Source organism: Eutrigla gurnardus, assembly GCF_963514095.1.
Source record: "Eutrigla gurnardus genome assembly, chromosome: 17".
NCBI lineage: Eukaryota > Metazoa > Chordata > Actinopteri > Perciformes > Triglidae > Eutrigla > Eutrigla gurnardus.
In genome coordinates, this window is record NC_139928.1 from 14,702,190 (window position 1) to 14,726,286 (window position 24,097).

At 40.2% G+C, this 24,097-nt stretch overlaps 1 protein-coding gene across 9 annotated transcripts in view; it reads right to left on the bottom strand.

Annotated features, from left to right (window-relative positions):
* Positions 1-758: 758 nt before the first annotated feature.
* The window catches only part of ptk2aa (protein tyrosine kinase 2aa), a 51,632-nt gene continuing 28,293 nt past the window's right edge, over positions 759-24,097 (bottom strand). For 3 of the 9 annotated variants that reach the window (XM_084033053.1, XM_084033047.1, XM_084033045.1), the window contains 26 exons: positions 23,806-23,913; positions 22,894-23,011; positions 22,703-22,733; positions 20,898-20,962; positions 20,484-20,570; positions 18,212-18,229; positions 15,678-15,734; positions 14,714-14,734; positions 13,043-13,140; positions 12,572-12,656; positions 12,358-12,458; positions 12,095-12,210; positions 11,586-11,686; positions 11,169-11,258; positions 10,843-11,047; positions 10,418-10,529; positions 10,260-10,334; positions 9,027-9,134; positions 8,754-8,864; positions 6,171-6,233; positions 5,429-5,468; positions 5,139-5,242; positions 3,045-3,200; positions 2,802-2,882; positions 2,503-2,588; positions 759-2,416 (listed from right to left, as the gene is read on the bottom strand). In XM_084033053.1, coding sequence (XP_083889179.1) covers positions 2,299-2,416; positions 2,503-2,588; positions 2,802-2,882; positions 3,045-3,200; positions 5,139-5,242; positions 5,429-5,468; positions 6,171-6,233; positions 8,754-8,864; positions 9,027-9,134; positions 10,260-10,334; positions 10,418-10,529; positions 10,843-11,047; positions 11,169-11,258; positions 11,586-11,686; positions 12,095-12,210; positions 12,358-12,458; positions 12,572-12,656; positions 13,043-13,140; positions 14,714-14,734; positions 15,678-15,734; positions 18,212-18,229; positions 20,484-20,570; positions 20,898-20,962; positions 22,703-22,733; positions 22,894-23,011; positions 23,806-23,913 — 2,355 coding nt within the window. In that variant the 3' untranslated portion in view covers positions 759-2,298. The remainder of the gene's footprint in view (positions 2,417-2,502; positions 2,589-2,801; positions 2,883-3,044; positions 3,201-5,138; positions 5,243-5,428; positions 5,469-6,170; positions 6,234-8,753; positions 8,865-9,026; positions 9,135-10,259; positions 10,335-10,417; positions 10,530-10,842; positions 11,048-11,168; positions 11,259-11,585; positions 11,687-12,094; positions 12,211-12,357; positions 12,459-12,571; positions 12,657-13,042; positions 13,141-14,713; positions 14,735-15,677; positions 15,735-18,211; positions 18,230-20,483; positions 20,571-20,897; positions 20,963-22,702; positions 22,734-22,893; positions 23,012-23,805; positions 23,914-24,097) is intronic. The other 6 variants (XM_084033052.1, XM_084033048.1, XM_084033046.1 and 3 more) reach the window with 5 other exon arrangements.

The window sequence follows — 24,097 nt, forward strand, 5'->3', positions numbered from 1 at the left end:
ACACACTTTTCAATTTTTACGTCAAACGCATAAAAAGTATTATCGTATACGATGTATAAGTAAAAGTAGCCTACTCATTATGCGGAATAATATACATTATTGTATAACAATTATTGATGCATTCATCGGTAAACGGTGAAGCTCATTATATGAGCAACAAGTGAAGCTGTCAAATTGATGTACATCAATTAAAACAAACGTTTCTCAAGAAAACGTCAGAGTGCCAAGACAAGTTGGTTTAAATAACTTACCGCCTAGCGAAATATCCGCAGGTTGACGTAAGTATATCCAGACTCAGAGACGCCGGAGCAACGCTATCACTCACTAACGTTCATTGCATTGTAAACCTATTCCTGTAGGTGGAGTCGGCCGTGTGTAAATGGTGTCTGGTCTTTACAGGGTAAACACAGGTGTAACCAATACCATTAATTGTGGCCCTGTTTCATGTCACTGAGGTTGGCAGGGTCCTCGTATTGTGCATGTCTCATCTCAGGCAAAGGAAGTCATCATCTAAGCTGCTCAGCAGATTCACAGAGGAATTAAAAGCCTTGGAAACAAACGAGACGGTCTCTTTTAACAGCAGCCTTCATCACCTCGGCCCAATCTTGCAGAATGAGCTAATCTGCCTTTGAGGCCGACTGCAAAATACTAACCTGGACACCGGAGAAAGAACCCTAATCCTCCCAATGGATAACCATATTTTCCTTGTTACTGGACAGCCACCATCATACCCAGACATACACCTCACACACAGAAGATAGCAGTATTTCTCAGTGTTTTTATTTGCTCGGTTTAGCAACTGTACATGTGACTCCTTCCTGAGAATACTGCTCACCACAGGGGAGTGGGAACAGTGGAATGGAGAGAGAATCAGAGAGGGAGGAGAGGAACATGAAGCTGAAGGACGGGACGGTAACAGAAGGAGGAAAAAATGTAGAAACGTGGGGGCAGACAGAGCAGAAGAAAGGAGGGTACTTATAAATAACTCCAGTGGAGGGAGGTAGAAAGATGGGGAGGGAAAAACACAGATGAAGGGGCGAGAAAAAGCAAAATCATGTTGGACTTTATAAGATCAAACCCCACGAACAAGAACCATGCAGCATTTTGTCCACTGACCCATACTCTAATTAAAAAAACACTGTTTCAAGGTCAGTCCCTGGTTTTGAGAGGAGTGAAGCAAGAAGCTGCAACTGTAATTCATCCCCTAATAAAAACTACAGAACAGATTCTTATCAGTATTAAATTTTACTCTCAATATGAAGGGAATTTCCCCAAGAGGGCGTAACTAAGAACTTGTACTGCATGTTGTTGAGTGAACTTTTGTGAGAAGGCAAGTAAGATAGAAGGATGTTTGTAGTTTGAGTAAAATGATCCTTATATGACAAAGTGTTCCACACTGTACAGTATAATTAGGACCTCTATTGTAACTTGAACAATGCCGCCTCCCTCCACCTCTCCCCTCTCTGTCCCTTCAGCACCCCCCCCCCCCCCAACCCCCTGTTCTCCCTTATTCACTAACAATTCGTGCCCCTGAAACGTGTTAAAAATATAGCTTCTTTGTATATTTACTATGCAAGTTAACTTAAAAAAGTGGCCTGTGACATTTAGTCTGTTCTTCAAAATACAGCTCTCATATTTCACTGTTATGCCATCTCATGATGCCTGAGATAAAGCCATCTAGAGAGAAGGTGAAAATATAAAAGAGATGTAATTATGACATTTATGAGTAAATCCATTAGTTTTGCCCTTTGAATTTTCAAGAGGAAGACTGAAACATACTGTAAGAGTCAACGCTGAAAATAGTAATAATAAAAAGTAATAATGATATAAAAGCAGGTTTAAACAACATTATCATATCATCTTCATTATCCTCTTCATCCTGGCTCTTCAGTTCCAGTTGGTACATCCTGTTGTAGCACCTCTGCACTCCTTCAAGCGAGCCCCTGTTTGATTCACTTTCTTCAAAGATTAAAAAGTAATAATGAATGATTTAAAAAAAAAAAAAACTCATCTTTGAGGATACGTGATGGAGGAGAAGAGCGTTTCTCTGGATACAAAAAAAAATTATGCAACAAAAGTACAAAACAACACAATATTGACCAAAACATGACCGTTGCCAGAGAAAGAAAAAGAAAGGATGAATGTTTTAAGGAGGTGAAGAAGGAGCTGATTGTTTCAGTAAGTCATGTCCATTAGTTCATTTATCCATCCGTCCGTCACCCATATCCATCTGAATGTTCTCTTCTCGTTGTCATTGGCTAAGAGCTACTGCACTCTCAATCTCCACGACAACGGAAACTAATGCGGACGGATCGTCTTGAGTCGCGATTGGTCGATGACATCCAGCAGGTTCTTGGCGTCGACCGCGAGGGCGTGTGCTGCCATTAACATCTGTTTCTTGTAGTCCTTTTGTAAACTGTCCGGAACACAGAAAATAATGAACGTGTCAGCGTTACTGTAATGTAAGTCGTGAATCATCAGCAGTAAAATATATTTGCCTACCTTGTCATGACATACTGTTGCGCCAGCTTCATTTTCGCAATCAACTCAGCCAGATCTGAATTCAGCAACTTCTGGGCCATCTCGATCTGTGATAACACAAACAAACATCATCATACAAAAGAAACTTTACGGTTTCCAAGCCTCTAGTTTGGATTTACAGCCGTCACCATCTTGGAATGTTTGCAACCATTGAATGAAAGTGGCCATATTTGGACTGCTGAAGAGCGACATAAGCGGAAGAGCAGCTTGTTTTTTAACCCCCATTGTAATATTTTAACTGTGTGTGTGTGTGTGTTTACCTCTCTATGTGTGCTGGCTGGCAGCACAGGAAGTGTCTCGTCCACGGTCGCGAGCAGAGTCCTCAGAGCCAGACCCACCTCCTACCAAACACATAGATTTTTGTCTTCAGTTAATAGTGATGCACGGATCCAACTTTTTCAGTCCCGGTACTGATACTAATAGCTGGGCTTTGGGTATCGTATCGATACCAAGGATGGATCTGACACTGATAGTTAACAAGCCGTACGCCACACTGATCCTACCTTGACCATCGGGACGTACTCCTCTGGGGCTGCAGGCTGAATCCTGTTGGACATCTCAATCACAGCTTTGACCAATCCTGTCACGTTCTCGTACACTTTGTCATTCGAACGATCCAAATTGGCCGTGGGTGGCGGGCTGATCTCCTGAGGCTGCAGCTGCACCAACAAAAGGAAATGACTTTTAGAAACACGTTCACTTTGAAATATTCAATAAAATCTCTTTCTGCTACTGGGATCAACATAGGGGACTGTACTGAGACAGACACACCACTAGGGGGCAGTATTTGACTAGATACTACACACACAATCCCATCCCACACATGCCTTAAATTGACGTTATTTCTGTTCTACATGCATTTCTATCTACATTCTAGATACTTTAACGTTTCTAATATGACAGGACTGTGTCGGGTTGTTAGTACACTATGATAGTAGAACAAACAGGGACTGTTTCTAGTGATAAGCTCAAAATTAAACCTGCAGTAAGCAATAATTTTTATATTAATCATAAAACCTGCTGAATGATTTTTGCAACTTTAAACGACTTGATAAGTTGTTGACACACATCAGAGTTTGACTTTGTTTTGTCTCTCTGGCCCCTGGTGATCAGAAATCCTTTTTCATGTTCAAAAAACGAGTCAGCTCTTTTGACTTGATTTAAGCAGCATAAATTAATGTGGGGACTAATTAAGGCATGACTCAATTGATTTGTAGGCCACTCTTTAATGAGAAAGAGCTTTGAGGAAATGCCTCAGTAGAGTGCCTGATTTAAAAAAAATCACCTGAAGCCACAATTCAGTTTTTGTGCATTAAATGTTGGCTTGTTAACGATAAAACAATTCGTCTTAATGATAAAGAGAAACAAATCCCACAGCTTCTCCTGTGAAGTTCACAGGAGGCAACATAAAATTAATCTAGATTAATATAACCAGTCAACGACTGGAACTGATTTGCAGGTTCTCTATGCAACATTCAGAGCGTTAGGTGTCAGCACTGTTGTTAGCCCTGTTAGCTGCTAGCCACATGCTCAACCATCACCATGTTGAGAGCCATGTGGAGGCACTAGATATACTCTGAATTCAGCATCTTTAACAACATTCATTTAATCATTATTGTCTAAAGACGTAATGAAAGACAGACAGTTGACATTGTTTCTATTGATCTAAGAACAAAAATCTACAACTACAAACAAACTACATTTTGGTTTTATTTTTCTTCACCAGCGATATTTTCAACACTCTGGCTATGGCTACTACCAGCCTATAGTCAGCTTAATAACATGTGATTAGTAGGATCCATTGCCTTGAATGGGGAAAAGTGAAACAAGCTAAGAACAAAATAATTTCAACTCCAAGGTCAACGTTTTGGATTTTTCAAATACATCCCGCAGTCTTCACCATCATCGCTAATGGTCATGACGTGCATGGGAAAGCCCCAGATGAGATTATTTTGTCACCAATACTGTTGGCAAATCAAGAACAAAATTCCTTGCACAGATGTTTTGTTCGTCCTGCCAACAGTGACATTTTGTTCTGCCTCTGGTAAAGAAAAACAACTAAACTACAGCACATGACAATAATGGTAACTATCAGCTAACTAACAGACAAACACAAAGATCGGCTTACCCTCCACGGCTATGGGGAGGTTGAGGAGGTGGGAGGGGGGGTGTTTGAAGGGGATTGGGGTGTGCAGCAGGTCGTGATGAAAGGGAAAGTGTTGACAGATTGATTGGTGGATAGGTGGATGCAGAGAAACAGGTCAGAGAAGCAGGATAAGGAATGAGAAGATGGCAGGGTGTTAAAGGGGAAACAAATGCATGGATGTTAATGAGTCGGGAGAGGAAGAGTAAAGGGGGAGAGAAGAGGGACAGCATATTAGGCCATAGCCAACCACAGGCAAGGCATGGCATGGCACAGCATGCAACCCATCAGCAAAATTTCAAATAGAGTAAAAGTCAACTCAAAACAATAAGCTAGAACGGGAAAGAAGCTAAATAAGTCAAATGATCTAAATCAGCGACAATTTTTAAACTGGTAAATACATCCTGTATTTTTAGGAGATTCATTGCTGTGTTTTTGATGTGTGTATTTATACCTTGACCCCCTCGTTGTAGCTGTCCACGGGACAGAGACTGGTCAGGTTGCCTAGGTGACCAGGAGCTCCAGGGCGGGGCGGTTTCTTAGGAGGAGCCACATGTTCTGTAAAAAAAGGATGAAGTATGGAGTTAAGTTTGATGCATGCTACGTGACTATACTTGAAATGTAAGGTCATTGATAAATGTTTCCATTAAACATAGAAAACACTTGATCAGTTAATGTTCATTTTAACACATAAAAGCCAGGACATGTATTTTGAATAGCGTGTTTGCATGTTTGTTCCCTCACCTGGTTTCCCTACAGGCTGGTAGATATGTTGGCTTCCACCCTGTGCATAGAAAACACACACAAATACCCACAAGTCAAACTTTCAGTTGTTCTTCATCGTTATATCATTAAAGAATAGCAACTCTGAGAAGAAGAGGATGAACTTTGCGGAAAAGTTAATGTGATACTGATTTCCCAAGCTAAATATAACAAAATATACCACATTCACAGTTTTTATTGCATACTGAGAATTCCCGCCAACAACGTCACTACTCTACTTGCTGTGGTTACAGTCGATACTGTGTGAAGATGATAAGGTCAAGGCTGAGAATAGCTTTAGGATATCATAAAATGTGCACTGTACTGTGCTTCTGGGTTTAAAGTTCCCAAGAGCCCTCTGTGGTCCTGTGGTTGGTATGTAGGCAGTACCCTCCCTGGCACACGGACAGAAATATTTTCTCTACTTCTCCCAGCATCTGTATTTCCTCTCTGTCTGTCTGTCAGACTGAATACCCCCCCATCTCTCTCCCCCCCTCCTTAATTTTGCATCTTTCTCCTCTTTGCTATAATCTTTTCACCTCCTTTAGCCATTTTCTATCAATTGCTTCCTCTGATTTCAGCTATTCCCTCTACTTTACTTTGACTTAGTTTTACCTTTTACCATTGCCATCGTCTCCATCAGAGTAAAGTGTTTCTCTCTCTCTCTCTCTCTCTCTCTCTCTCTCTCTCTCTCACTCTCTCACACACACACACACACACTGACCGGTGCTTGAAGAATGCCATCCTCTCTGTCGATGCTCCCTCTGCTGTTTCTGGACTCTGCCTTCTACCGGAAAGAGACAGAAAGACATGTATTAAATATATATAAACATAACTAAGCCTGTGTTTTGGAGCAATACTTGGAGAATTATCAATACTGCAAAAGTTGTTCCAGGTAGTTGTATTTCTTTGTAAGACTTTAAAATATGGGGCATTCACAGACAAACAAAAAATAAGAAAAACCAAACGCTGAACACAATCAGTAAACATTCTGATATTCACCTGTAGGTTAGAGAAACAAAAAGTCAATGCAAAGCAACTGTAGTCATCTTTTTAGCACGACATTCAACAGAAAATGCAAAATGAAGCAGTCAAATTCCACCAATGACTACGACCGACAATCATTTTTCCATAACCTGCCTCAAAAAGTGAACCTCATCATCACCGAGTCAGTAAGGAAGCAGAGCAGCAGATAAACACAATCGTGTCCACACAGATAACTTCCTGTTCACACCAATCCGTCTACAGGAAACAGTAACATTAAAAAACGCCACTAAAACACAAGCATGACTCCAACTCCCTCTCCGTTTCTGTTTCAGTACCGTTCTGGTGAAGCACGCCTTGAAGAGATGCATCCTGGGAGAATAGAGGCTGAAGAAGACGGAAGGAGGAAAGCAGAGAGTGGAGGCCATCGAAAGAAGGGCGGAGATAGGGGACAGAAAGTATGAGAGAAAGCTAGATGCAGGCAAAGAGGATCTTAAGGCATAGCGAGAGAAAGACTGATAAAACAAATCACAAAAGGAAGGACAGAGAGACCAGAGAAAGTAGGAAAAAAGAGGAAACTAAGAAGATGAGACCAGAAATGAACTGAGAAAGAAAGAAACAGTGAGAGTTGGGTAAGAGAAGAATGGAGGGAAAGAAAAGGAGAGAAAGTTTTTCCAGAGGAGGAAAAGCTCCACTGAGCCACAGAGAAAAGCTCCAACCGCTTCACTCTCCTCTCTGTTTCCCTCAGTCTGTTTCTCCCGCCCACTTTTTCCATCTCTCTGCATCTCCCCGTTCTCCCTCTCTCTGTTTCTCTCTCTCTATGATGGGTCACTCCTTGTTCCACCCTCTCCATGGCTCTTGCCAATCCCACTTCCTTTCTCCCTCCTTCTGTCCTCCTCTTGTTCCTTACTTTCCTTCTCTCTTACAGACTTCTGTTTTCATTCTCACATAATTCTCCTCGCTTATGTTTATCATAAAGTTAAGCATATTCCACCAATGGAACTCAACTTCTGACACTACTCTTTATTAGTAGAAGTATTTTACTTATACTACCATTTTCTGCTTTGTCTCTTTTAAGGAAGAACTTGGAAAACCTTCACAGCATATATCAATTATATTTGTTCAACAATATTCAGTATTCAAAGCAACTTGATGAATAAACATGCCCAAGAATGTAAAGTTAAAAGTAAAAAAAAGAAGCCTCTATGCCATCACCCCTCTGAATTATTACAGATGCATTAGTTAGATATTTACATGTTAAGGGTTGAGGACTCTCTTTAATAAATAAACTCTATCTAATGTGATGATAGAGGGCTTAATCAACATAAAGTGATGATGCAGGAGGCTGCTGCTACACAGATTTCCACTCAGAGTTCATAAACCACACTTAAAGATGGAGATGAATTGAATTAAGATTCACCACATTGACTTTGTTTAACTAACTTGTGTTCTTCCATTGGTGCTGCACCAGGAAGAATGAAAAAAAAAAAAACGAAGGTAGTGGTTGCACATCTGTCATGCATCAAGTGTCAGGAATGTGTCTGATTGTTTCTACTGATGAACGAAGTAATCAAAAAGAGGGATATTTTATCCATGAGGCTCAGGGCTATAAAAGTATTGGGGACATGGGGAACCATTTGGCAGTGCTATTTTGTGTCCCAGGCACTGAAGCACAATCTTGCCAAATATTTGTGAAGGTGGGTGCCGAGAGGAACTAGCGACTTAAGTGGCCAGGGGTTGAAAAGAAAACTATGCCTAGAAGATACCAAATAACATATCAGAAATGCAGTCTGCCAGGTCTGCCCTGAGAGATTTCCTGTTCTGTGAAACAATAAATAAGAGAAGGAACATCTCGCCTCATCCCTCATCCCTGTGTTTTTCACTCTCCTACACCTGGCTCAAAAATGGAAAAAGTAATTTAAGGCGAGAGGTGAAACCTGAAAGAGAGAAGAAAAACAGACTTGTTTTGCTAAAGTAGAGATTTGGCTCCGTTTGTGGATGTTTCAGTGCCTGATGAGATAAATCAAGCACAACGGAGCCATTTCATAGATCTGAAAAAGATATTCTGCAGCTCATCTGGCAACAATACGCATAAAGACATAAAAGATAAAAAAATAAATAAAAAAGAGTTTGGTTAGATTTCAGGTTGCCTCAGACGCAGATGCCTATCTAGGTAGATACAATGGCTACTTCCTGTGTTGTTGGTCAGGCTGAGAGACACGCGTTTCAAATGATTCATGTAAAATTTAAATTAAATTTTGTTTGTTGCTCATGATACGACAATAAGTGACAAAAGTGAAAAATGTAGCTTGAACACCATTACCATAACCATGAAGCTCTCCTCCTGCTCCAACCACCGCTGGTCATCCTCCATCTGTTGTTGCTGCATCATCAGCCTCTCCTCCATCATAGCATGGCCTACACATCCACCATCCTGGAGAAAACATGGGTGCTTTTTACATTTAGTTGTACTAATATCAGGCAAGATTACAGGGAGCAAGTTTCTGCTTTGATTGCCCTGCTTGAAAAAAATAATAAATAATAATAGGTGTAATTTAATAGGTGGGTTTCAAATGTCCTTTATGATTGTGCATACCTCCATGTTAGGGCTCCACAGTGCAGTGTGTTCTGGTCTATGTGGACTCCAGGAATCAGCAGGAGGGTAGCTGCCTCCTACTCCTCCTACACCACCATGGGCTGACGACTGGAGGTGGACAGGAAGAGAGAGGGGCAGATGGAGAGAGCGTGAGTAAGATGGGAAGATGAATCTACAGTTTTTACATACTCTAAAAGTCAATTCTAAATAATGTGTATGAGTAACATAAGCGATCTATCTAGCAATGTATCAAGTGATCAAGCCAAGACTCCCACTATTTATCCTCATACAGTATTAAAAAACTATTCACAAATATGTAAGTTAGTTCTCTCCCTCTCTCTCTCTCAGATGCGAGGCGAAGTTTGCATGCTGTGTTTACAAACAGCAACCGACAATGTGACTACAAATTATACCTTTAAATAGCAGTTATAATCATACAATCCTTATAAGGACAAGAAAGAGAGAGAGAGAGAACGAGAGCTGCTTACTGCCATATGAGCTATAGAGTGGCTTTGATTTGTGTGTGTGTGTGTGTGTGTGTGTGTGTGTGTGTGTGTGTGTGTGGCTTTTAGCACTACAGGAAATGCCTGCTGTCTGCTTGGTTTATGAGGGGAGGAATAACTGCACTGATTTTCTCTCTGCCTTCACATTTCTCTTTCTGACTTTGACACAGGCAGCACACGCCTGCTGTCTTCCAACAAATGTTCGTCTTCTGAAATAAATCAGACTGACTTTACTGGGTTGGCCTTTATTGTGATGATCGTGCTCAACTTGGACGCTTCAGAGGGCGAATTAAAAAGATGATTTATGGAACCTGACGAAAGATGTTTCCAATATTGAAGGATAAAAACCTATTGGTATGTCTCTAAGATTTTGTGATTGATGCACCATTCTTGAAAACGGCATTCCTACTAAGTTATGATCGAGTACTTCTTTCACTTTTTCCAGACCTTGATTTGGTCACTGTTCAGTTTCACTGTGTGCTGATTGCCACATTGCCCACCAGTGATCCTTGCATTAAACAAAGTATAAACGTGGGGATGACATGGTTGTTTTAATAAATATATATGACTTTTTAAGATACCCGGTTGACTTTAAGTCCTGAGTTTTTCCTCTCTGTAGCCCTGCACACTGCAGCTTTTCTAACATTAATCTCCTGGACAGCAGAGGAAAACACTGCTGCAGTTGTCTCAGCACAGAAGCTGTGTGTTTGTCTGTGTGTGTTGTTTGTACCGAGAAGTGGTTGAGTTGGGGGCCGGAGAAGAAGCCTTCGCTGGAACGAGGACTGGGGTAACCTGGTCTACTGGGCTACAGGCAGAAAAACAAGTTTGTTAGTCACACCAAACAAAAAAAACATGAGAGAGAAACAGCAAGAGATCATTCAGTCGTACTTTAGGGGGCGCTTCATCAGACCCTCCAGAGTCCCAGGACACGGTGACTTGTCTCCTCATCTCCATTCGGAGTCTCTCCTCTTGTTGAAGCTTCTCCTCCTCCAGGATGGTGCTACAAAAGTTACACACAAAGGAGAAGGGACTACTGTGAGTTATTAATGGAAAATACAGCAAGCATCAACAACTTACTTGCTAAACACTAATCAGTATTGTGTGTTATTCTTAAGTCTAAAAAATGTCTTTGTTGCACACTGAGCAATATATTTCATTTTATTGTTTAGCAATATTATTTGTTTATGACCCCCATTCTTATGATTTCACAGAAATTCATACAAAAAATAAATGATATGGGATAAAGATATTTACAGCATTACTTTTTGTACAGCAATAACATAATAGAGACGTAAAAATATAAAATGAAATACCTGAGTTGTGTTTTGAGTTCGGTGAATCGCGGCCGCTTGCTTGGGTCATATGACCAACATTTTGTCATCAAACTGTAGAGTGTGGGCGGGCACTGAGGAGGCATAGCCAATCGCTCGCCGTTCTCTATCCTGCCAATCACGTCATTGTTCTTCACCCCTTGGAAAGGCTTGATGCCGTACATCAAGATCTCCCACATGCACACACCTACAGAGGGACAGAAGAACCAGGGGACCGTTTCTTATTTGGCATTCTTTAACTACATTTTTCCTGTAACAGAAACTAACACAATACATGCACAAACAAATAATGAATGATCAGAACTCACCAAACATCCAGACATCACTAGCAGAGGTGAATCTCCTGAAGTTGATCGATTCGGGAGCCATCCATTTGATAGGAAGTTTACCTTTAGAAGCTGAGACAGAGAAAATACATTAACATTTTATAACCACATTACATTTGTAACTCTGTTATTTGGTTGCTGGTGTATTTTTATTATGTATTTTTAGACTAGAAGAAGACAATGTTTTTTAATAACATGCCAACATGTGCAATAAGTCAAGATAAACTGCAGTACCCCGATGTAACCTGTTGGTGGTGGTAAAGTACTGGCAACTGGAAAAGTTGGTGACATACACAAAACTAGAGGCGGGACTGGTACCAGTAACAGTCTTGGAAACATTTAAAACATTAATGAAAAATATTCTGAGTCATAATATAATACATATTTTTGGTGCATTACCTTTGTAGTAAGAACTGTCCTCCATGTAGCGCGACAGACCAAAGTCTCCGAGCATCACACAATCGACTGAAGAGACCAACACGTTGCGTGCTGCTATGTCCCTGGAAGTCAATATTGGCTGTCAGTATGTCTGAGTCATAGATGCTATTTCTTACATGTCAAGTATCTATGAAAGAGCATGCACATGAAAGATGTACTGTGAAACGCCTTTACCAAGTAAGTGGCATTTGACCAAGTAAGTAGAGGTATATAATTACCAAAAAGATTTTCACAAAACAGAACCAAAACACGTTTGTATCCATAACAAGTAACAAGACATTATCCTCCTTTTTTATTTTAGGATTAAGATTAGAAATCTAAACTCTTGTCCTGGTTAATGATACGATATCTGGCATGATACTCATAATGTGAATCCAGTAAAATAATTTGCTCCCAACTATTCCTCAGTTAATCTATGTTGTGCATGCTTGCCTGTGTGTGTGTGTGTGTGTGTGTGTGTGTGTATATACCTGTGTACAAAGCGTTTACTCTCCAGATATGCGAGCGCTGTGCTGAGCTGGTAGGCAAACAGAATGAGAGTGGCCAAATCCAAATTGTACTTCCTCACCTGAAGGAACGAACGTAACTGTAGACAGGAAGAGAAGGAGGGTGAAAGAAACAGGGGTGGGGTAAAGATAGAGAGATAGCTTTATGTCACGACTTACACTTAACATTTACATTTGTATCAGAAGTGACAAACTCTACTCTACTCAGTAGACAGCCTCAGGCGTACCTCTCCGAGAGTGCACAGCTCCATGATGATCCACACAGGATTTTCTGTGATCACTCCGATCAGCTTAACGATGTTAGGGTGGTCAAACTGACGCATTGTCACTGCAAGGGAAACAAACACAAATATATACAACACTCAGTATGTATCAAAGGTTGCAATGGTCTGCTTATAAGTCGAGCAAACAAACACCCAAAAACGAACAGTGTGGTCTTACATGCTTCTTGTAGGAACTTTTCTCTGACGCTGTCTGATGTACAGTTCTTGCAGGTCTTAATGGCGACAGGTAGAGATGGTTTGTCCTGCAGAAGAGCAAGTCACACACATTAGCAGATTATAATATAGTAGTAAGACTGGTTAAGTATCACATATGAGGATCATAAAATATGAACATTTATTCAATATTACATTTCAAAGTAGTTACATGCAAATCACAAAATGTTTATATGAATGTTGCAGTGAACAAAAATCATAAAGTGTAGAAACAAAACTCTAAAATGTACTTATAATTATAAACTTGCACACAAATATATAAGAACCTTTCAGACATCTAATTTGTGTACTTGTGTAGGGTGCAGTCTGGAGAATACTTTTAAATTACAATGGTTTGTTTTAGCAGGAAAATAGAACAACTACTAAATAGTCTGCCTAAACATGAGTGTTTGTGTACGTGCTTCTTTCCACATACCGGGCTGTTATAGACTCCTTGGTGTACATCTCCAAACTGGCCTTCTCCTATGCAGCGGCCCAACTCTATCCTGTCCCTCTGGATCTCATAATCCCGCGCTGAGAGAAAGGAGGAGAGAGGAAAAGAGAAAAGAAGTGGAAAGAGTGAGATTTGTGCTGCTGTTTTTCAAATTACTGGAAACAATGGAAAGACACATTGTATTTGACATGCTTTAACTCGGACCACATGGATGGGGTTTACAAGGACAAGACAATTTGCATGGTATCAGGTGATTGTTTCTATCACAAGCAGTGAGTTAGGAAACTTTGAAATTATTTCTAACTTTCAGGCAGTCAAATGGGTGTCCTTTTTGATGAACCCCACCCACTGGCAATCAGACTAGACTAAAATAAACCATTAACAACATATAAAAATCATTCCGACCCCTTCCCCAACACCTCTGATTGAACACAACTCGCCCTGACATGCATACTAGCACATACAATTACATACAACACATACAGTAAACCTAGGCAACACAAACACACACAAAAATCTGTGTTTATATGCAAATCAGAGATTCTGCTTATTGTAGCATACTGACATAGTGGAACAGGGCCAGGGAAACACATAAACAAGCTGTTTTGAATAAATCTGTAATTCGCATATAAACTCAAGAGCCCATATCTAAAACACTTTGCATAGTAAATAATAACGCTTGGGCCTGCAATAAAATATACGAAAAACTGGCATGAACTGATACTGGATATGAAATGAATTCAATACGCTCTACATCTCTGCAATAACCTTTTTGTTTTCAGTGAGAATATCAAAATGCATTTGGATGAAAGCAGTTATTTTTTTGCAAATGACATCCACATGCTTTGACATTTATGTGTTATCAATATTTGCACTTTAGTGCATTAATGTCAGCTGCCAGCCATCTGCAGTAAAGATAAAACACTCCGTTTAAGATGTTTACCCAGGAACTTATCCTGGGCAAAACACATGTTGGCGCTTTCACTCAACAAAGAGATAAACACAAATACCAACAGATAACCAGAACTCATTCCAATTTAAAAAAGACTGCATTAAGTCCATACGCCTGTTTGTGTGCAGGAAATAATTGCTTCAAGCAGAAAAAAGCCCAAAGATGACTAGAAAAAAACAACAACAACATATGATAATAAATCACAATGAAGGGACAAAAATGTCACAACATGATGGTGAAATGAGAACCAAGCCAATAAACAACGCAAGTCCTGTGAGCTTGGTTAGCTCCAGAGGTCTGGGGAGACATCTGAAGAAACTATTTATGGAGTAACATCTTGCATTGTTTTTGGATTGATGGAATGAACTGCACTCTACAAAGGCGAAACACGCACAAGTCAACAACAATCTGGATAAAGGCACCTTGAGTCTTTGTGTTTTTCTTTAGCAGACACTAATGGTAAAAGAAAAATGTGGTTCCCGACTTCTCAAGACAAGCCAAGTCATTTATTCTGTTAGTCATGTAGATCAATGGGTGTTGTTAGGTTTAAATGACCAAACTAACTTGCAGGACAAATGCACCAATTAGTTAATGAGGCTTGCAACAATGTAATCAAGTGCCTGGCAAAGAAAAACATGAACAAAATGTAGTATCTCAAGGCATTTCAGACAGGAGAGCATGAGAGAGACAGGAAGTTTTACCTTCAACTAGTCCATAGCTGACTGTGTTGGCCATGGGAGAAAGAGGAAGAAAGAGAGATGAAGAGAAGGAGAGCCAGACAGCTGCTTTAAGATTAAAATAGCCCAGAAAAAACATGGATACAGACAAACATGTATACAGGCATAGATAATTGACCCGTTTCACTCTTTACCTGATGTTTAGTTCATAAGTAAGTTAATGAATGAATACTGAATGGTTAAAAAAAGGTTTGTTCCATAGTCATTACTGTAATACGGCTTCATGTTATTCATACAGCAGACGGCATGATATGGACACACATATAAACTCAGGCACAGAGTCGGAAAATAAGTCAGAAGTCTGCAGAAAGTCTGTTTAGAGGAAGTCGCAGAAAGAAGGAGACCAAAAAATGCGGAGAGAAAGAAACAAAGAAATAACGCCAGACCAACATAGATAGAAAAAGACTGTGGGAGGAAAAGGAGAACACAGTCCATTTTCAAAAGTTGGCCGTACGATCAAATACTTGAGTACTTTGTACTGGTTTAAAACGTCTACATTAAATGCATTGAAAAAGAGAAGGCTAAAACCACCATTTCTCAACACGGCTAGAGCTTACCAGCACATCCAGGGTTTTGACTATTATTTGACTGAATTTGACAGATGCAATGTGTATGAGTATGAGTTACATGAGTTGTAGCCTCTCTGGCCTCCAGCTGGTGTATCCGCTGTTTATAAAAGACGCTGAAACTGGCTTGAATTTGATTATCTGCTACCTAACCCAAAGTGGCTTAATGTAGTTTCTCTGATGTTCCCCATTCGAGATGGTGTCTCGGAAAAGAATCACACTGCACTCGACTTATTAGATATACAGAATCTTTGGTTAAGAACGTAAGCATCTGACAGAAGTACGACAGTGAGGTTCTCTTGCTGCATTGCCGCAGGTCATTTGACTTTGGTTGGTAGATGTTAGATGAAAGAGTTACTTACTGGAAGGCATAGTGTATGTGTCCTCTTCATCCACTATCTCCGCATAGTCATCAGTCTCTGTAACATGAGATACACATAAACGGTTTAAAAAAAAAAAAAATGCAAGAGAACGAAATAGAAAAAAACACACATAGGCAGATCTGAAGTAACACAAATCTACGAAAACAAACTACAAAAAATCATGCACATGTTGCTCAGTTTACCGTGTGTCCGCCATGGTATGAAGGATCACAATGCACGCAAAAGTGTGCGGTAAAAAAAAATCAAAACTGCACAATAAAACTAAAAAAATAAAACATGACGGTAATTCGAGAGTTTCGACAAGTCCTGTGCAAAGCAGCACCCACGTAGCTCCTCTCTTTCTCTCTCTGCACACACACACACTTGGCGGAGAGTGTCAGCTGAGCATGTGTTGTGCATATCTGTCTGTGTGAGAGCAGCTGGGCTGCAGGGAGGAACTGTGTCGGTGGAGGAGAGGAGGGAAGCAAGAGAGAAGGAGGAAGACAGAAAGTAGAGAGTTGGAAACAGACAAGTAGGAAATGAAAGATAGAAGCGGAGAGAGAAACCAGCAGGACGGATGCAAGAATAGAAAGAGTGAGGCAGTAAGAGAAATAAATATTAGGTCTAGCTGTCATGTAAGCAGATGGTAACGTTTAGGATCAAAAATCTGTGCAGAATCAGACGGATAGGCAGAGAGGAGGGGGGGGTGTGTGTCAGCAGAAAAAAAAAAAAGAGAGTGAAAGATGGACTAGGTCTATCCTAACCAGATGGTGGTGTTTAAAATAAAATCAGTGTGCAGACTCAGCTGTTGGAAACAAGAGTCAAACATCTGCTGTCCTGAACGCTACCCTCACAGCTCTGCCCAGGATTTATCAGGCTCTGTGGGAACACGGACCTAAATTTACCCGAAATCCTGTTCTAAAGCCTGTGGCTGATTTTCTCAATAATAATCAGCCGTGTAGAATTAGCTGAAGAAACAGACCATGAGTTTAGTAGTTAACTTAAAGTAGGCTAAATAATAAACCTGATAATTTTAAAGACGACGGAAATGTGTTTAATGCCAAAAGAAATAGTTCAGACATTTTGGAAAATACATAAATGTCTTGCTGAGAGTTGGAAGAGAAGATTGAGACCTCTCTCATGTCTTCACAGTAAGTATACGGCTACAGCCAGGAAAGGGATAGTTTAGTTTAGCACAAAGACTGTAAGCAAAGAGGGAACAGCAAGCCTGACTCTGTCTAAAGGTAAAGTAATCCTCCAACCAGCACATCTAACGCTCACTAATTAACATGTTTGTATCATGTTTGATTCGTCTTATGAAAGAACCAGAGTAGCTGTTTCGCGTTTCTAGTCTTAACACTAAGCTAGGCTAACCAGCTGCAGGCATTTTAACAGACATGACATGAGAGAGGTATCAACATGCAACTTTTGCTAAACCATTGCTGTGCATGATTTATCTTTTCACGAAGGAAAGAAAATCTCAGAACATCACGCAATCATGGTTTATTAAATAAAACACATTTCAGCAAGAGAAAAACATTTGACTTTTTTTGTGTGTTTTATCAATGTTTCCATGTGTGCAATGGTAACGCAGGCTTCCTACTTATTTCAAACTATTTCTTTAATTTTTCCCCAATTCAAATCTGCAGATTACTTAAATGATTTCATCATATCTAAGATTTTTATACATATTTCATAGATTGTACTGTGAAGTTCATTATTCGTATTAGAGCATAATCACTCACTCAGATTTGTTCTAAAAAATTAAATCAACCCTTTCTCAGTCAGAAATTCTGTTTCTTTCTGCGTTCAGTGCAAGGATAATGTGTGTATGTGCTGTGTGTGTGTGTGTGTGTGTGTGTGTGTCTGTGTGTGCGCGTGTGTGCGTGAGATCTAGTTAGCCCATTATAGCCAGGAATGCACCCACTCTTAAATCCAGCAAACCTCTCCCTACTCCACTCTGTGTGTGTGCATGAATGTATGTGAGTACACGTGTGCATGGTTTTGTGTGTGTGTGTGTGTGTGTGTGTGTGTGTGTGCGGAGAGAGCGGCAGGGAGAGAGAGAGAGGTTTGGAGAAGTTCCCTTAAAGAGAAATACCACTTAATTTCCAATTTCTGCTTTTTGTGTCATTCTTGTGGTTGAATGCAGGCATATTTCAAATTTAGTGGTAATCCACTATAAAAAATAATCACAAATAGCCTTGGACACACAATGAAAACACAATGCTATAACAGCAAACCACTCTGGCTACTAACAGATCAAACTCACTGAATCGACTGGGGATTTACTCATGTTTGAAATCACTGAAACATGAGAAGCCACGCATTCATCTAAAAACAGCATTTCATTCTAATTTAAATCACTCCATCTGTACATAATAACGCAGGTACACACATGCGTGATTGTTAAAGATGTCAGAATGCATGCATAAACATCACACACACACACACATTCCCAGGAGGTTGCAGTGTGTGAGGACTACAAAGAAGGAGAAGACAACAGAGAGATTGATTAAACAACAGCATAACTTTACCATCCCCGCTAAGATCTTCTGCAGGGTCCAGGAGAGCATGCAGGAAACGGCACAGCAGAGAAGGAGGAAACATCAGAGAGTAAGCAGCAATGAGAGAGAGAGAGAGAGAGAGAGAGAGAGAGAGAGAGAGAGAGAGAGAGAGAGAGAGAGAGAGAGAGAAGCAGGAGGCAGAGCGGAGAAAAGAGGGAGAGAGAAGAGAGAGCGGTTAGAGCATGAACAGCCTTGAAACAACATGGGAGATGTTGCAGGATCTGCAAAAGCCAAACACTCAGTGAGCAGTTAGCGAAGTTCCAAAATATCCTCGGTGAAAAAAGCAGGGTTAACGACTTTTATTAATGCTGTGCAGACACACATGGAGGTGAAACGAACCAAAAGCAAGAAATGGCAGCAATACGCACGGCAGCGTTTGAATTCCAGTACGAGTTCAATGAAGTGTGATGTCTGCGTCACGCTGTAAATATTTGTGAGTTGGAGAGTTAACGTGAGGATGAGGATGCAGCAGAGTGGAACAAGTGGGAAACCGTGGTGTTATGTAAACAGTGAGCAGAGTTAGACCCCCCAATACTTCTTGCCTGTTCAAGGTTCCTCACATATCTAGAAAATGGTTCATTTTATGTATACAGGAGAGGACTATCTGTGTCTTTAGCCTGGCTTAGCTTAACTTCCCACTTTCTAACTTCTATTTCTAATCTGAAGGCTATTGAGGCTTTTGACTTTTACTGCTAATCTTAATAAATACTTCAGATAATCGTGTGGCCTCAATTCTCTCTTTTATAGTGTGTTCTTACACCTTTTTTTATAGTTTTTCTCAATTGTTTACACACTAATACTGATACATGAGACACAATAAACACAACCTGTTACTCATGTACAAACTCCCTGAACCAATTCTGCTAAATTCTTAACACTTTTAAACCCCAATTATTTCAAACCACTACACACAATTCTCTTAACATTTGGCACAATCTTCACAGATGACGTATCTCGTGTTCACATGGAAGTAATTTCCTAAGATCCACTCTTACTCCTCACATGGGAAAACACATTTGCAATCACAGCTTTTGCAATGGAGAGAGAGGCATAGAAAGAGTGAGGGAAGAGGAGGAGGAGGAAGAAAGAAAGCCATAACCTCTGATGAAATCAGGCCACTTTGCTGACCGTGGTCTTATGAGGAGTGTCACTGCAGAGAGTACAACCAAAACTGAGCAAGTTCACAGTAGGTAAGAAATCTATATCATGCCTGTAAACAGACATACAGTACATGGAGGGTAGAATCACAACACTCAATGGCATTTATGTGCTTACATTACCATAAGTAATTGCAACTGTTTTCCATCCTTAGGAAGTACATCCCTGAGCTGTTGCTGATCAGCGATGTGACTTGGTGGTTGAACCCGAGTCCCTCAAAGAAGGACCTCTCTAACCACTTGGCCACCCTGTCATGAATTAAGCGCTGGATCTTTAAATTAACTGACATAAAACACTGAAATTAATGATTAAAAATAACCAAACTGTGACCTCAACAGCAAGGCATGTACTTAACTGAGACTACGTATGTCTCTGCTGAATGAAGTAAACTATTTTAAAAGAGCAAACCCCATCTTTAGTATCATTTGTTCGCAAATGTGAGAGGTAAAACACAGAATTTGGTTACTAAGGAAACCTCCTCAAGTATTAATGAGTTAGCTCTCAGTAATGCACAATTCTGCATTTTTATTTGTTTCCCAGTCTTACTTTAAGAGCATTGACTTGGTTAAACACAGCATCACACAAGCAGTTATTGTGGTTGAAGCGTGTGTGTTTGTGTGTCTGCGTAAGACTGAATTAGTCAAAGCAGCCAGGCACTGTTGACAAAGGGAGTTTAGTAGAAGAGGGTATCCTTAAAAAATGAGATTGATTGTGATGCAGCAGATGAAAGTGATTCATCCACAAAACATTTTAATTTTTCTTTGAAAATATGGAAAAATCAAAAAAGGCTACCAAAAGAATTTCGCAATATTTTTAATAGAATATTTGTTTTAAACTTTTTTGGACCAAACTGGTTTAAAACAATTCAGGAAGGCAACATATTACTTCAAACAACCCTTGCATGTTAAACTGCATTTCATTTCAAAATGTAATCAATAAGTTTCTTTCTCTGTGGTTTTTCTGTACACCATCTTTACTGCAATGTAACATTACCCAATAAGTATGATCATCAAATTTTATCCCGCCACATCACAATTTTGCGGACACGCTCCTCCACTAACTGTCCAATGAGAGCCGAGGATACCATTGGGCCGTGATTCTGAACAGAAGACAAAGGGGAGGACGAAACGCCGCGCCTTGGTTGGCTTAGGAGGCATCGATGTCACTAGGTCTGCAGCCAATCAGGCAGGAAAGAAGAACAGAGTGTGACCAAAAAAGAAAGAGAAAAGAGTGAATGGATGAGAGTACAGAAGGGAGATGTGTGGAAGACCGAGGGGGGAGGAGGAAGTAAACAGAAGAAAGCAGGAATGGGATGAGAGAGAAGGAGAGGCCGTCCCAACAGAGAAGAAAACAATGAGGGATGAGTGAGAGAGAAAACAGATGTTTGAGGAAATGGACGGACAGAAAGAAAGACAGTCGTTGGAGCCAAGGAAGCTATCACACGGTGTACATCTTGGTCTTAAACCTTTTGTGAGTGTGCATGATTTTTTTATCTTACCTGAGACAGAGATAGCTCTTACTCCACTTCTGACTGCTTCTAATTTTTTCTCGTTATTGGACACTCTGGAGAAGAGGAAACACATTAGCCAACAATAACACAGCAGCCAAACACAGGTAACATCAGATAGAACAAACCAAACATGCCTCGGTACAATCGAAGCCTCTTTCACGAAAATATCAGTGACTTTTAAAGTCAGATCTCAGTGAAAGAGGAGCCTGTTGAAACTGCCTCTGTAAACTAACCATGACTGTTTCAATTATCCCTCTGCCTTTGCTGTGGTCTCTCTGTCTGGGTCATCTGAGCTCTACTACAGGCTTTACATCGAAACCACAACAAGCAGAGAGAGAAAGAGACTTGGGAGACATGGAGCAAAGAGAAACTTAGAGTGAGCGAATGAGAGGAGGAGGAGGAGGAGGAGGAGGAGGAGGAGGAGACTACTCATGTGTTTAAAAAACCCTAAGTGGAAAATATTTGGCTCCTAAACTTATCTCCTTATTTGACCACAGAGAGAGTGAGAGAGGAGAAAAAGAGAGAGCGAGATTTGAGTTAAAACAACCAAAAGGTAAGCAAAGAAATTGGTGTTTGAATTAATACAAGTGACGATATAAACACACACACACACACACACACACACACACACACACACACACACACACACACACACACACACACACACACACACACACACACACACACACACACACACACACACACACACACACACACACACACACACACACAGTGGAAATATGAACACACAACATCCAAGCTTCGACGGCCACAGATAAACAAACCCAACAAGCTCCACATTGTATCAAAGTGCCAGTGTTTCCCCTCAAAAAGAAATTCAAAACCCCAATAAAAAGCTCAAACGAACTTGTCCCAGTTAAGTTTTTCTCCTAAAAAAAAAATGAGGGCTGAATTATCGGAAAATAGTTTGGGCATGAAATGTTTTCAAAATTGATTAAGTCTTTTGAGTTTTGGTGTAATTTATTTATGGACACATTGCGATGCCATGTTAATATGAGACCACTGGGCTGCAACTGAGTGATTATTTTCATTATAGGTTAATCTGTTGATTATCTTTACAGTATGCTGATTAATCCTTTAGTCTATAAAATGACAGTAAACAGTGAATAATGCCCACTGGCCTGTTATTCCCTGTATGGGAATAACAGTATGAGTGGAAGTACTCAGATGAGCATTCTCATTGATGTTTTTTTTACATACGATGCCATTCCTGTAGTTCTACATTGAGCTGCACCAGCAGCTGCCCCACACTTCATCACCACTAACATGATTTTGAGGAGGAGACACGTTTCAACACTGAGTTTCCTAATAGAAATGTCAAAACTCCTTAATGTGTGAATCAGGAACTGTAGTTCACCGGCACTCTTTAATAACAACAGATTCTCAGGAAAGTGATTATGTCTAGGTAAACTGATGATGCCCTGGAACTCATTATGACTAATTTACTCATCTTATTAAACAGGGGAATAATTCTAGCCCTTTTATTTTTAGAGGAAGGACGATTTCCCAGATAATGACAGGAAGGCTAATCACCTTTCATTTTGAAGCAGAGCTGCACTGAGACTCCAAAGCACTTTAATGCCATTAATGTTGTCATAAAAAAGATTAGCCTGGCAACATGCCGACCCTTTACTGTTAAAAGCAAACACTGAGAATGATAATGTTTATTTGTTTCCCTCTCACCTAAAACAACATCATTGCATGAGAAAGAGGAGGGAATTACAGATAACATGCATTTGACTGTAACTGCTCAAAATGAGATGGGTACTTACTTTGGGATGGAAGGCAGTGCTCTCTCTCCCTCTACAGGACAAGAACACACATCGTTGGGATCAAATTTGATGCATTTTAATACAAAATACATTCCTTATACAGTATTCTTCTCTAAACAGTCAAATTTAAAGCTCACAATTTCTAGACTTATCTTGAATGTGTATTTTTTGAGCACAAAGATCTTTCATACCTTTCTGAAATCTGACGATGAAAGAGTGAGTATCCATGGAGATGAGTCGACAATAACCGTCAATCAAGTCCGCCAAGTTCTCTGCCATGGTCAGCGATGCAGTCGTAACTGTCAGAGGCTCCACACATACAGAGAGTAGCAGGCCTGTTACAAAGAGCCATTACCTCCACACACACACTCTTACACATAAGAGCACAGTGGGGGGTTCCAGCTGCCCCTTACGTCAGGAGAAATCTGCTCTCCCTCTCACAGTATTTATGTGTGTGTGGGTGCCATAAAACAGAAAAGCTTCACTCAAAGAGCAGCGGGTATTACGAAACCCTTTCCCTGCGAGTAGAACCAGTATGTGGAATCTATACATGGAAAACCATTAGCTAATTTCCGTATGCATATCAGCCACTCACACACACAGAAGGCCACGCAAACCAAGCTGCATCATGATGGGCACAGCTTATGGTAGCTCTTTAGTATTCATTAGAGGCCTCAACATGACTAAATACCAAAAAACTGCATTTTTTTTTAAATAATTTGAACAGTGTTGTTCTCTCTGCAATTTGCACTGACATTTATGTCCAAGTAAAAAATAGATACATAAATAAAAACTAAACTTCTAGTCTTTGTGCACACAAAACCCTCTTGTTGAAATTAATCTTGGGAAAGGTTGAATTTATCTCCCTAAATTTGAGGCAGGTTGAAGAAAAGTATGAAAGGTAAATTACACAAGGAGGAGGAATGGGTATTGTCTTTTTTTATCATAGAGATACAACAGAATACCAAACCGTAATGGAACTACATATACATGGAAATCAGATGTCTAGTCACAATTTTGAGTTACTGCAACTCAAAATGTACATGTATAGCATGTTCCTATATGTAGACAGACAGACAGAGAGACAGACAGGGTAGCAATACCTCAGCAGCTCCGGCTACGTTGAGCTGTAGCATCCCTTTCCTGTCCTTCTCTTCCATAGCAGAGTACTGGATGGACTGCACTTGGTTAAAGTTAGCTAGATGGGTGGGCTGGAAACAGAGAGGAACACAGAAAGAGTGGCAATTAAATCATGGAAGCTTTGCTAATCCTATTCCTATTCAATCCTATCCCTATTCATTCATAAGAGTGATAACTGAGGCCTTTTGTGGACTGGAAAATGTTCGGTGACAATATTTTTAACATTACAAGCAGAGGCCATTTCTAACCTATTTT